Genomic DNA, 14,789 nt, shown 5'->3' on the forward strand with positions numbered 1-14,789 from the left:
AGGTTGAAAGTGTAGGAGGGCAACGGGCCCGACAGCACCTTCCAGCTCGGCGCGGGCAATTTCCTGCGGCTGCAGTCCAGCAGAGGGAGATGGCAGGAGCAGGGCGCGGGACAGAGGCCTGCCCAGGAGACCGGCAACAGGAGCAGGGCAGCCTCAGCGAAGAGGAAGAGCCGGGAAAATCGTCCGCACCCAGACCCCACCAGCGGCTCCTCCCGGACGCCTTGGGGCGCTGGCGCCATTTTCCGCCCCCGACCTGAACCAGGTCGAGAAGAGCCGCGAGTTAAAAGAGACGGCTCGGCAGAGACGTTTGCCAGCTGCGTTACTACCCAAAGCCCCGGCTGTCGCCTGTACCCTCTAAAGGAATGGGACTGGCGGATGCCAAAAGGCAGCGGGGGCGGCGGCCAGGGACACACTGCTGAAAGGCCCTACGGACACCGCTCCTCCGACCCGCCCCGCGACGCAACGTCCTCACGCACAGGAGCCAGCCAATCCGTGCCAAAGAACTAAGCTGCGTTAGGGGCGGGTTTCCGTGAGGGGGCGGGACCGGAGACTGTAATGCTCCTTAAAGAGGTGGAATGGAACGTGTCGTAACCTCTCTACTCTAGGGCTTTGCCTATTTCCTGCCGCTAGAGGGCGCAATGGCTCCTTAAGGCGGAGCGGTGGGACCAAGTGCTGTGAGTCCCAAGTTGGGACGGCGAGTTTGTATCTCTACTATAGTAGTAAGAAAGGAGTTTTTATTTTCTCTGGGCCCCAGGAACGGGGAATAGCAGAAGGGCTGCCTTCTAAGCCTGAGACGCGAATGGGGCGATGGGCGCTTCCATCCTGGCTTTGGCTGGGTTGGCCTCCAGAGCCGACCTAGGGACTCTTCTGCCCTCTACTGCTTGTGGTGCAGTTCTGCAGGTTGGCGGCAACTCCCACTCTCCTAATACAAAACATGTTACCATTATCTCTTGATGAGCCTGTAAAGTCCTGAAGGCAGAGGCGCTGTTAATGCTGTGCATCTCCAGCTTCTATTCTATCTTGGAGTTCAGTAAATGTGGATGGGACCGAACCTGCAGGCATATCTCTAAGGAAAATACCCCTTTTAACTTGCTCTGTTTTGGAGGACACTGTCCTAGATACATACTTTGAGAAGAGCAAGTGGGGCACGCAGATAAAAGGTGTAAGCAATCAACAAAGTGAAGGCTGGATGTGAGGAAATGTATTTATCTTGAAGCAGAGGCTCCAGAAAACTTACTAGAAACAGTGATGTTCGACCACCGTATGCTCACTCGGAAATGTATTATATTCAAGATCATGATTAAGATTTTGAGAGTAATGTTGATGGTTCACTTTTATGTAGCAGTTTAAAACTCTTCAGAATATTTGCGTTTGTTAACTTGTTTGGTTGCTTAATGACTGCAAAATTGGTAAGACGGTTATTGCTGATGAGGAAACAAATCCGGAGAGGTTAAACCAAGTTACCTGGAGGCAGGGGCAAGGCCGGCATCCACATACACGGGTTTTCTGACTTTTTTGAGATTAAAAACCCGAGCAGGTTAAAAAGAATGATAATGCCTAGGTCATAAGGTTGTCCTACAGAAATCAATCTTTCCCATGGAAGGTTTGGAGTCATAATTATGTTTTTAAACACCTTTTTCTGTTTTTAAAATATTGAAATAATTCTTGGAATCAAGGCTATATCTAAGGCTCCAATCCAAACCAAAATTTTAAAACCAAGATAGCACTCCTAACAACTTCCGATAAGAAATTGGACATTGGCAGGATCCCACTAAATGGGGCATCTTAGTAACTCTGCATTATGATTTCAGAGCTTCCCTATGAAACTCTGCCAAATGGGCCAATTAGAAAGCCATGCTCTCTACCCTGTGTCCTCCCCAATAAGTGGTGCACATCACTCCAGTCTCTCCCAGCTCTTAACTCCTCCTGCTGGGTGGAATCTGAATATAGCAGTGACCCAGCTTTGAGTGTGCATGATGATATGCCCAAGGGGTTGGTGGAACCAAAAGATCGCATGAACGTGGATCTCTGAATGTAGCTTAGACTACTTATCTCAGAATTATTGTGTGAGCGAGAAATAAATGTCTCTGTTCTTTAAACCATGGCATTTTTGAGGTCTCTTTGTTAAAGCATATCAGTCTTCACTAACCCAAAAATATTTTGTAACCATGTTTCAAAGAGCACAAACTCCAAGGGAAAATGTTGACAACTATCACTATATTGAAATGTACCCCCAAAACACCGTAAATAATGTGAAAATACAAGCCACAGACTGAAAGAAGATATTTATAATGCACATCCAGTGTGTGTGTGTATGTATCCTCAAATAAAAAGATAAGCAACCCAAAAGAAAAATAGACAAAAAGAAATAAATATGAAATCACAGAAAAAGAAACCAGAATGGCAAATAAACATTTGAAAAATGTTCCAATTTAACAGTAATGACATAAATGCAAATTAAAATCACAATAAAAGACCATTCAAATCCAAAAAAATGGCAAAATTAGCAAAAATATTAAAATCTAACCCTACCAAATGTTAGTAATAGGAACTCTCTGTACCCTGTTTTTGTGAAAGCTTGAATTAACAAGCCACTGTGAAGAATAATTTGGCATTATCTAGTAAAGTTGATACCTATGACCCAGCAATTCCATTCCTAGGTATGTCTCCTACAGAAATTCTCATACATTGGTGCAGAGGGACATACAAGAGTGTTAAATGTAGCATTATTTATAATAGTTGAAAATTGGAAGCAATCTAAATGTCCATCAACAAGAAAGTAGATAGATGTAATAGCATCCAAGATGAATTGCAAAAACTTAATGACAAATAGAAAAAAGCAAACTTCCAACAAATATGTACAATATATCCAAAATATACAAAACTTAAAATACACAAAAAATACTATATATTGTTTGTGGACATATATGATGTAAAAGTAAAGTAAAAGTTTAAAAACATGCATGGGCAAGCAACAAAAGAAAAAAATAGATAAATGGTATTTCATCAAAATTTAAAACTTTTGTGCATCAAAGGACATTATCAAGAAAGTGAAAAGACTACCTACACAATGGAAGAAAATATTTAGAAATCATATATCTGATAAGGATTTCATATCCAGAATATATAAAGATCTCCTGTACATAAACAACAAAAAGACAAATCACCCAGTTAAAAAATAGGCAAAGTGGACCTGGCATCATGGGATTGAGAAAATCTTCTTGACCAAAAGAGGGAAGCGAAAAGAAACAAAATAAATTTTCAGTGGCTGAGAGATTTCAAATGGAGTTGAGAGGTCACTCTGGAGAGCATTCTTATGTGAGATATAGATATCCCTTTTTAGTTTTTAGTGTATTGGAATAGCTAGAAGGAAATACCTGAAACTGTCAAACTGCAACCCAGTAGCCTTGATTCTTGAAGACAATTGCATAACTATGAGCTTACATGGTGTGACTGTGTGATTGTGAAAACCTTGTGGCTCACACTCCCTTTATCCAGTGTATGGACAGATGAATAGAAAAATGGGAACAAAAACTAAAAGAAAAGATAGGATTGGATAGGGGGGTCGAATGTTTTAGGTGTTTTTTTTTTTTTTACTTTTATTTTATTTATTTATTTATTTTGAAGTAAGGAAAATGTTCAAAAATTGATTGTGGTGATGAATGCACAACTATATGATGGTACTGTGAATAACTGATTGTACACTGTGGATGATTGTAGGGTATGTGAATATATCTCAATAAAACTATTTACAAAAGAAGTACTTACAGGGAAATTTAGAGCTTTAAACATTTACATTTACAATAGAAAACAAGAAAGACTGTAAATAAGCTAAGAATTTAACTCATGAAGCTAGAAAAAGAACAGTGAATTTAATATTTATCTTAAAGGGTTACTTTTATTTATTTATTTTTATTTATTTATTTATTTATTTTTATTTTTTTAATCTTCATTTTATTGAGATATATTCACATACCACGCAGTCATACAAAACAAATCGTACTTTCGATTGTTTACAGTACCATTACATAGTTGTACATTCATCAAAAGGGTTACTTTTAAATGAGATTTTTTTTCAATATACAGTAAACTTATAAGATGCTTTTCTGAAAAAAAAAAATAGGCAAAGGACTTGAATAGACAGTTCTCCAAAAAAGATATAAAAATGGTCAATAAGCACAGGAAAAGATGCTCACCATCATTAGCCATTAGGAAAATGAAAATCAAAACCACAATGCATGGCTTAGAGATTTCAAATAGAGTTGACAGGCTATCCTGGAGGTTACTCTTATGCAAGCTTCAGCTAAGATATTCCAAAGGCCCACAGTATACCAAGCCCAAATCAATAGTAGTTCTGAAAATACTAAAAAATACCTAGGTCCCTATAAAAGTTTCACTCACTAAGTTTGTTTTTCAGAAACTTAAAATCTCCAGAATATTCCTATGCCAGATAAGTCCCAAACCCCAGAAGCAGCAGCCTCTTCAAGAACGTCAAACAGATACATCCCCCTTTCCCATAATGTTGACACCACTTTTCAATATGAACAATTTAGGGTGTTCACTGCCCAGATACCCCTGAAGATTGAGACAATGATCAAACAAGAAGGAGGGGTAGCAATAGGCAAGATAGGATTTGACAAAGGATTACGAATATTGAATCTACATATAATTTTTTTTTTTTTTAGTTTCTAGGTATTAGAATGGCCAGAAGGAAATAACTGAAATGGTGGAAGTGTAACCCACAACACCCTGAAATTTGCTCTATAGCTACTTGCTAAATCGTACTTCGAAAGTTATCACCTTTTTGTACATATGTTATCTTTCACAATAAAATATGTAAAAAAAATGAAAAAAACAAACAAACCCACAGTGAGATACCATTTCAAACCATTAGAATGTCTACTATTTAAAACAAAACAAAACAAAACAAAACAAAAAAACTGAAAATAACAAGTGCTGACAAGACTGTGGAGAAATACAAACTTTCATACATTGTTGGGGGGAATGTAAAATGGTGTGGCTGTTATGGAAAACAGTTTGGCAGTTCCTCAGATAATTAAATATAGAATTATGAGATGACCCTGCAATTCCACTTTTACATATACACCCAAAAGAATTGAAAACAAAGACTCCAACAAATATTTGCACACCGATGTTCATAGCAGCAGTATTCTCAAAAGCCACAAGGTAGAAGCAACCCAAGTGTCCATCAACAGATGAATGGATAAATAAGAGGTGGAGTATACACACAATGGAATGTTATTTAATAATAAAAAGGAATGAAGTTCTGATACATATTACAACATGGATGAACCTTGAAAACATCATGTTGAGTGAAATAAGGCAAACACAAAAGGACAGATAATGTATGGTCTCACTTATGTGAAATACTAGAATAAGCAGATTCATAGAGTCAGAAATTAGAATACAGGTTACCAGGGGTCAGGGTGGGGATAGGGAATGAGGAGTTAATGCTTAATTGCTACAGAATTATTGTTTGAGGTGATGGAGAAGTTTTGATAATGGATGGTGGTGATGGTACCACAGCATCATGAATGTATTTAAACCACTGAATTATGTTCTTGAAAGTGGCTAAAATAATTAGTTTTACGTTGTATATATTTTACCAGAATAGAACTGTACAATAGAAAGAGTGAACCCTAATGTAAATGATGGACTATAGTTAATAGTCTAATTATAATAATATCATTCATCAATTGTAACATATGTACTACACTAATGTAAAATGTTAATAATAGGGAAAATTGTGGTTAGGGGCGGGTATGTGGGAATTTTGAACTATCTGCATGAATAGGGAGTTAAGGCTTAAAATGTACAGTTTCTATTTGGGATGGTGGAAAAGTTTTGGTAATGGAAGTTGGTGATGGTAGCCCAACATTGTGAATGTAGTTAATAACACTGAATTTTGTATTTGAATGTGGTTAAAAGGGGAAATGTTAGGTTGTTTATTTATACCAGAATAAAACATTTTTTTAAAATCCGTGGAACTGAATGACACAAAGAATGAACCTAAATTAAACTGTGGACTATATTAATAGTACAATTATAAAAATGTGTTTTCAACAAATGTAACAAATGTACCACATCAATGCAGGTTGTCAATAGTAGGGTGGTATGTGGGAATCCTGTATTTTAAGCATGATTATTCTATAAACCCACAAGTTCTCTAATTAAAAAAAAAAACATACATACAGTAAATTTCAGTGAGTGTCAGCGTCTCCGAGGAGCTTTGTCAATACACACTGTTGGGCTGGTGCCCAGAGTCTCTGATTCAGCAAGTCTGGGGTAGGAGCCGAGAATTTACATTTCTAACAAGTTCCCAGGAGATACCAATGCTGTTGGTCCATGCATCACACTCTGAAAACCACGCTATGAGAACTACAATAAAGTCTATTATACACAAACATGTATTTCTGTGGTTACAGGGAATTAAGGGACAAAGCAGCGAAAGAAAATGTGTGGGTATTCTCATGGGCTGAGGCCAGCATGGAAGCTCATCATTCCAGGTGATAAATAAGAGTGCTGACAATGCAGCAGGTAGGAGCCAGGTGTCTGCAGAACTAGGGTGATATGGACCCCCTTTTCTCTAAATATACGGCCAAAGAGGTATGGTCTATGTATCTGGTTGAGGAAGTAACTGGGCTTACTTCCCACCAAACCCTGCCCCCATTCCATTCCCTCCCATCTTTCTCCTCCCTAGTTTCACCCTTCAGTGCGTGGGGAGGAGAGGGTTGCAAGTGCTGACCTCCATCCTGTACCCAACAAACCAAACTGTCCCCTGAGTAGCTGCTTGAGCTTCTGAGATAACTTGAGCAAGGTCCCATTTGCTTGTTTTCAGCTGGCTAGGCCGCTCCACAGGCCTGCTCCTTTATTCTTCCCAACTTGGGAGGGAACCAGCTCTTTCTCTGGATGAAGAACTTGTGATTGTTTATCTGGCTCTTGGGAACCTCAGGGTTTGATTATTCCCGGTGATCTCTCAGTGCAGGCATGCATTTCTGGGCACTCTGAGTTCACCCTGTTCACCAATCTTTGAGCCCAGGAATGTACCCACAAATCCTTTAGCTGATTGAAAGCCCAGAGAACTTGCGTTCGTGTGTGCCTGCATGCACATGTCTGTGTGCGTGTCCAAGCAGGAGCAGAAAGCCAGTGGACGGAAGAAGTCCAGAGGTCTCAGGCTGGTGATTATCTCCAGGCCAGAACCTTCCTGTCCTCGAATGGGACCTTGGTGCTCTGCCAAAGAATCAGACTCCTACTCTGCATAATAAAGGTCTCACTGATTATCCTGATGATGTCCCAGGAGACTGGGTCCAGGGAGGTCTATCTGCTGCCAACCCTAGTTCTCTGTGGAAATAAGCATGACCCTGAAGCTCCGTCACCACCCTCACTTCCCCAGCTCCTATCCCCAAGGGACCCTGCTTCTGGAGCTGAATTGCAATGACGGCAACAGCTTATTAATTGGACTAATGAGAGGCCTAGGCAGGGAAAGAAAGAGAAGTTGGAAGAATGAGAAGGAAAGAGACAAAAACAGGAATGTCCTATAGTACAGGAAAAAAGCACTAGTTTTCAGATTGGAACCAGTAGTTCACTTTCTCAGCATTTGGGGAGCCAGCAAGGAGGCTTTTGGAAGGCGGTTTTACAAAGCTCATATTCTGTACAGGAAAGATGCTAAATTTTTAATCAGCAAATGATTACAGCCCATTTCTTGAATGCCTGTGTTTGAGGCACTTTACTGTTTCACGTGCATTATCTCAGTGAATCTTCATTAACATCCATACTATATGGGAATCCTTATATTCTTTTTTTCTCTTTTTTACTTTTTATTGTAGTAACATATGCAACCCAAAATTTCCCTTTTTAACCACTTTCAAGTATACAGTTCATTGGCATTAATTACATTCACAATAGTGTGCTACTCTCACCAACATCCATTACCCAAAATTTTCCATCATCCCAAAAAGAAACTCTGTACCCATTAAGTATAGCTCCCCATTCTCTATTCCCACCTCCACACCTGATACCCTAAAATCTTCTCTCTGTCTCTGTGAATTTGCTTATTCTGGTATTTTATATACATGAGATCATACAATATCTTTCTTTTTGTGTCTGCCCTATTTCATTCAACATGATGTCTTCAAGGTTCATCCATGTTGTAGCAGATATCAGAGCTTCATTCCTCTTTATGACTGAATAATATTCCATTCCGTGTATATACCACATTTTGTTTGTCCATTCATCTGTTGACGGACACTTGGGTGTTTCTACATTTTGGCCATGAACATTGGTGTACAAATACTGTTTGAGTCCCTGCTTTCAATTCTTTTGGGCATGTAACAAGAAGTGGGATTGTTTTATCATACGGTAATGAGGATCAAAGAATAATGCAGCATTTATTAAGTACTACCCTTTGTCAGGCAGAGACTACTAAGCCCTTTATTTATAGGTAGTAGTACATTTAATCCCTCCAACCCTATGGGACAGGTATGTTAATTTCCCCATTTTACAGATGAGGAAACAGACTCAGGAAGGTGAAGTACGTTGGCTAAGACCACACTAGGAAGTGTCAGAGGAGGGATTTGATGTCCATCTTCCTGTCTCCAGAGTTCTTCTTACTCATTTCATTGCCTCTCTTATCAGGAATCTCTTTCTTCTGAGATCTGGGAGATGCCTTGCTTAAGAGAAGGCTAACCGCAGGAGTCATTTTACCTTTCAGTAGAGGGAGTTTGACATAGGAGATCAGAATTGCTATGGGATTTAGCCTGTGGAGTTGTGCCCCTAACCAAGTGTGTGAGTGTGTGCATGGTAGGGGTGGGTGGGTGGTGAGGGTGGAGGGGGGTGCCAGGATGTGGGGCTGGAGGCTGTAACGCATGCAACTGCAAGGAACCCTTTAGGGATTGTTTAGGAAGTTACTAGTAGCATGATGTTTTCCTCAACATATTAAGGTTTGAAGATTTTCTCCTCTTGATGAGGCCGCCATGGGCTAATCTGTGCTGGCAGCTGTGTCCATCCTGTTTGTCCTGCTGAAGCAGTTCCAGCTGACCAACCACTGGGAACCTGCTGCTTAAGCAGCTGATAATGGACTGCAAAACAGCACGAGGAAGACCGGCAATTAGGGGTCAGTGCCCTCCAAGTTGGGAGTCTAGGCCGGCCTTGCAGAGAGGAGCTGCAAATTAAGACTCGGCAGCAAAGCTGATGTGTGTATTTCATTTTTGTAAAAAATAATAGATGTTTATAGGCAAATTCAAACCATACAGAAGAATATAAAGTGAACAGTGAAATCCCCCTCCCAGGTACTCCCATCCCCCAGGGATAATCCCTATTAACAATTTGCTGTCTATCTTTTCATATCTTTTTGCATGTAAATCTTGGTATAAAGATTAAATTTTTTATTTTTTATTCTCTAATAAAAAATTGGGATTCATATGTTGATATGTTGATAATTAGACAAATGGCTCTCTAAAATTTTGAACCAATGTATGCTCCCACCAATAGTGTTATGAAAATGCCCGTTTCCTCTCACCTTAGCCAACAACAGAGACTAGTTTTATAATAAAACTATGTTAGTAAATGATAAACGTAAATGAAAAAATGCCTCTCACATACTTTCCATTTCCATCTGTCCTTTCCCCTACTTTGCATTGTTTGTAACCTCTGACGCATGCACATTACACAGAATTTCAAAGCTTTGTCAATGCATGACAAGGAGAAAACCAGGGTAGAGGAAGTTTGTTGCTTATCAGTGGAGATAACACAGAGATGCAAGATTACTCTATAAAAGGTGAGGCCAGGATAACATATATGTTTATAAGAGCTTTTACGTACAACTCACCAGCTAGCAAAAAAAATGTGTGGGCAACATTTCTTGTTAGGTATGGGATCTCATTTGATCCTCAGATAATAAACAGTACAGTTAGAAAGAGCAAGCATTGTCTCCCATTTTTTGCATATGATTAAATAGAGGCTCAGCAAATTTGGATGATTTGCCTAAGGTCACAAAGGTAGTCAAAAGTGGAACTCTATTATTCAGCCATAAAAAGGAATGAAGTTCTGATTTATGCTATGGCATGGATGAAACCTGAAGACACTATGCTAAGTGAAACAAGCCAGCCACAAAAGGACAAATATTGTATAATTCTCCTTAGATGACATATCTAAAATAAGCTAATTCACAGGGTCAGAAAGTAAATTAGAGGTTATCAGGGGCTGGGTGGAGGAGGAATGAGGAATTGTTCTTTAATGGGCACAGAATTTCTGTCTTGGGTGATGAAAAAGTTTTGGTAGCATACGTGGAGATGGTAGTACAACATTGTAAATGTAATAAAGCCACTGAATGGTACACTTACAAATGGTTAGAATGGCAAATATTATGTTATACACACACACACACACACACACACACACACACACACGTGTATATATATATATAACTATGGTAAATAAATGAACAAACAAAAAAAGGAGCCTGCTTGAAAAAAAGAAATAGGGCCAGTGGAAGAAGAGGATATTAAATAGAAAAGGCTTGAGAAATCTTTATTGGTGGGCTGGGAAGACTACCACAGAAAACTGTAAAATTAATAAAAAAGTTTTATTCTTTGAAGGAAAAAAAAGGGAACTCTTAAGTCAGTGTTTTCTCTCCTCCATTACATCCATAACTTTTATTTGTGTATGAAGTATAGGTGTGGATACATAAATATAATTTCTAGGTATATAATGTGCAATTTGTGAACACATATTTATATCACACCCATTTTATACATACAGCTATCAAATGGGCGTAATCTCTGCGTCTATAAAAGAAAACATAAATAAAATGAGGCAGATTGTGCAGGAGGGACAAGGACGTGTTTTAAAAACCAAACCTCACCTGAACGTGACCTGGCAGATCCTGACAAATACACAGGTGTGTCAGGGACTGAAAAGGGTTGGGAAATGTTGAATTACATTGAACTTAATGAACAATGTGTAACAAAGGTTAAGAGCCTGGAGCTTTGGAGTAAAACACAAGGGTTCAAGTCTTGTCTCAGCAAAATTCTAGGTGCTTGGACTAGAACTTGGATAACTAAGTTCAGTTCTCTGAGCTTTGGTCTTCTCCTCTGTGAAACAGAGATAATATTCTCTATCTCATAAGATTCTTGAGTGGATGAAATGAGATAATGCATGTAGAACACCTTGCAATGTGTCTGGAACATAGTAAGTCTCAATAAGTGTTAGTTATTTTATTTTATTTTATGTTTGCCTAAATCTTCTTATTCATTTAATTCAACATAGTTTAACTGTACATAATGCTAAGCATGTGACTGGGAAGTGGCAATAATGGAGGATTAAAGCAGTAGTTCTCAACTCTGACTACTCATTAGAATCACCTGGAGAGATGAAAACACAATACAGATGTCTAGGCCAATGAAATCAGAATCTCTGGAGGTGCTGAGAATCACTGGATTAAAGAGAGGTTACCATGAATATAAGGTTTTGGGAACTGCTAAGGATCAAAGAATGAGGTTATGTGAAAATCAGGATTTCAATTGAGCAAATCCTCTGAATCTCTGATACATGCCTGTAGAAGATGGTTGTGGGTTGACTCCTTTTCACTTTCAGAATAGTCTTGCTTTACTTTTGGAGATACATATAACTCTGGGGAAGTCAAGGAGGAGACCCCTGAAGCCTTTGATAAATTGCATTTTATCCACTGTACTGTGATTGGTTTAAGATGTGCATGTGTCCTAAAGCTTTTGCAATCAGGGCAGTCTGAGCACTATACTTTGGACACTGTGGCAAAGAGGCTGTCTTTCCTGCTGAGCATCAGTGAGAAAGCAGGTAACCTTGGGTACTGTTTTTAGCCATCTTGGAACCCCAAAGGAAGTCAGCTTGTGTATACTAGGTCAAACATTATCTAAAGCTAGCTGCCTCTGGACTTTGCAGCATCATAAGCTAATAAATTCTTTATTTGAGCCTATTTTTCTGTTAGTTGCTACTGAAAGCATCTCAATAGAGTAACATCCCTTATGCTGGTACCAAGAACAACGGACAGCAAGTCATGCCTGGTGTTTCTTTCTATCTTATTGGAAAATACCAAATATTTGCCAGAACCTCTTCCTGCCCTTACTAGAAAGAACTCAAGGTTGACGTCCCTATGCAAAAAACAAATTAACAACAAATAAACAAAAAAAATACAATCGTAAAGCTAAAGCAGTACTACTTTTCTTTCAAAGTAATAACCAATTTGAGGTCAGGGTCTCTTCAAACTTGAGGCAAAATTCCAGTTCTCACAAGATGCCAAAATAAAACCCTATAGATACTGTATTTAAAAAAAATTCATAGATTCTCCCTGCTAAATTTTTGAGATGGAGTCACTCCAGCATCATAACTGTAGCTTTGACCCCATCACTCCTCTGCTCACAAACCTTCCATGGCTCCCATGCACCCATTAGGACCTCTCACAATCTGACTCCAGCCTCATCTCTCACTGTAACTCTATTCTCTCTTCAAACTATTTGTTCTTCCCCAAATTGGACATGCCCTCATGTTTTCTTGTTCAGTGTCTTTGGCACATGCACTCCCTTTTGCCTGGAATACCCTTTATGACCTTTCTATGTGGCAAATCCCATCTATCTTTCAAGATCCAGCTCAAATGTCTTTTTCTCCATTTTCCCCAAATGGGGCTGGGGGACCTTCCTTGGCCCTTCCATGGTGCTATGTATACACATTCATTATGGTGATTAACACATGGTACTGTCAATGTGTTTATGTGCTAGTCTCTCCCACTAGACACTGAGCATCTCAAGAGCAGGTCTTCTATCTTTTTTTAATTTTAGAATCCCTAGAGAGGCAGTATAGAGTGATGGCTAAGCAAACTGGTTCTGGAGGAAGTTTGCCTAGATGAAAATCCCAGTTCTACTGCTTACTAGTTCTGTAACTTTGGGTAACATACTTGACTTCTCTTTGCCTCAATTTCCCCATTGGTAAAATGGGGATTAAAAATGAATCTAAAGTTCCAGGGTGCCACTGGTCAGGCAGGGACTTCTACAACACATAGTGAGGACATAGGTGGAGAGGCTGAGAGACTGCATTTAGGATGGGTGAATGCTTGGCCTGGAACACCACCAGGGGTGGGCGGTTGGAGCTGGCTGATGAGCACAGAAAGAATCAGCCTTCTACACCCCATGCACCCTTCTCAGCAGTTGGCTGGGGTGGTAACCCTTCATAGTCCCATGGCCAAGAGCCCCTGGACTGGCAGTTAGAGCTGGCAGATGAGCATGGAAGGGGGAAGCTTTCCATGCCCCATGCACCCATCTCAATAGTTGGCTGGGGAGACAACCCTTCACAGCCCCACAGCCAAGAGCTCCATGAGGGAACTCAGGATTCAGTGGTCTTGTGACCGAAAGCACTTTTTGTCTATGGAAGTCTGTGATGTGCATGGCAAAGAGGCAAGGGCACTACATGGAAGTGCCAGGAGTCCCTCCTCAACACCAGGGACTCATGGATGCACAGTGGACAGGGACTGTGGGGCATTTGAGCTGGAAGTTGAAATGTGCAGCACCACTGCCCAAGAGTAGTCAACCCATAGCCCTGGGAACTCCTGGACCACTGTGCCCTGGAGCAGACTCCATGTCAAACTGTGCAGGATCCGCTCCCCTCCCACAGGGCAGGCAGTCCCCAGTGCACACAGAAAATTGATATGCTGATTGGATTTCCACCTGGCTTGGACTCTGCTCAGTGCATAGACAAAGTTGGGGGAGAACTGTCATGAGGGTAAGAGATGGCTCAAGAGCACCATCTGCTGGTAGGACAGGGAAATTGCACTCCACCAAGCTGTAGCTCTGCCAAATTATAGATAAATTTTCAAATAATTCTGCATACCCTAAAATAACCCTATCAAGATAAGCAAATGCCACAAAGCCAAAAACAACAGAAAATTATAAAACATATGAATAAACCAGAAGATATGGACAACCCAAATGGCCAAACTAAAAAGCCAGAGGAGATGCAGAACTTGGAGTAATTAATCAAAGAAGCATACACAAATCTCCAAAACAACTTCAGTGTGATGGCTAAGGACATAAAGGACATCAAGAAGAACCTAGAAGAGCATAAAGAAGAATTTGAAAGAGCAAATAAAAAACAGCAAAACTTATGGAAAGAAAAGATACTGTTGATCAAATTGAAAATATACTTGAGACACACAACAGCAGCTTTGAAGAACATATGGTAAAAAAAAAAATCGAAAAATTTGAAATGGATCTCAGGAAAATGATGGCCAACATGAAGCACACAAATATGAGAAACATTGGTGTTCCAGAAGGTGAAGAGAATAGTAAAGGGCTAAGAAGAGTATTCAAAGGCATTGCAGAAAACTTCCCAGCCATTCTAAATGAAATAAATATGCAAGTCAAAGATGCCCAATGAACTGCAAATAGAATAAATCCAAATAAACCCACTCTGAGACATATTCTGATCAGACTGTGAAATGCTGAAGAGAAGGAGAAAGTTGTGAAAACAGCAAGAGAGAAGCGATTTGCCACATACAAGGGAAACAACATAAGACTAAGCAGTGACTACTCAGCGGGCCACCACGGAGGTGAGAAGGGAGAGTTATGACATATTTAAAATGCTGAAGAGAAAAATTGCTTGTCAAGACTTCTTTATCCAGCAAAGCTCTCCTTCAAAATTGAGAGAGAGTTTAAAATTTTCACAGACAAACAAATGCTAAGAGAATTTCTTAAGAGACCTGCCCTGCAAGAAATACTAAAGGGAGCTCTACCAGATGAGAAAAA

General features: G+C 39.9%; 1 protein-coding gene across 3 annotated transcripts in view; it reads right to left on the reverse strand.

Moving 5' to 3' along the window:
* Positions 1 to 442, reverse strand: part of LRIG2 (leucine rich repeats and immunoglobulin like domains 2) — a 58,265-nt gene extending 57,823 nt beyond the window's left edge. For 2 of the 3 annotated variants that reach the window (XM_037826343.1, XM_037826342.1), the window contains exon 1: positions 1 to 442. In XM_037826343.1, the coding sequence (XP_037682271.1) occupies positions 1 to 239 (239 nt within the window). In that variant the 5' untranslated portion in view covers positions 240 to 442. The other variant, XM_037826344.1, reaches the window with a different exon arrangement.
* Between the last annotated feature and the right edge of the window lie 14,347 nt (positions 443 to 14,789).

This window comes from Choloepus didactylus, chromosome 2 (genome assembly GCF_015220235.1).
Source record: "Choloepus didactylus isolate mChoDid1 chromosome 2, mChoDid1.pri, whole genome shotgun sequence".
Classification (NCBI taxonomy): domain Eukaryota; kingdom Metazoa; phylum Chordata; class Mammalia; order Pilosa; family Megalonychidae; genus Choloepus; species Choloepus didactylus.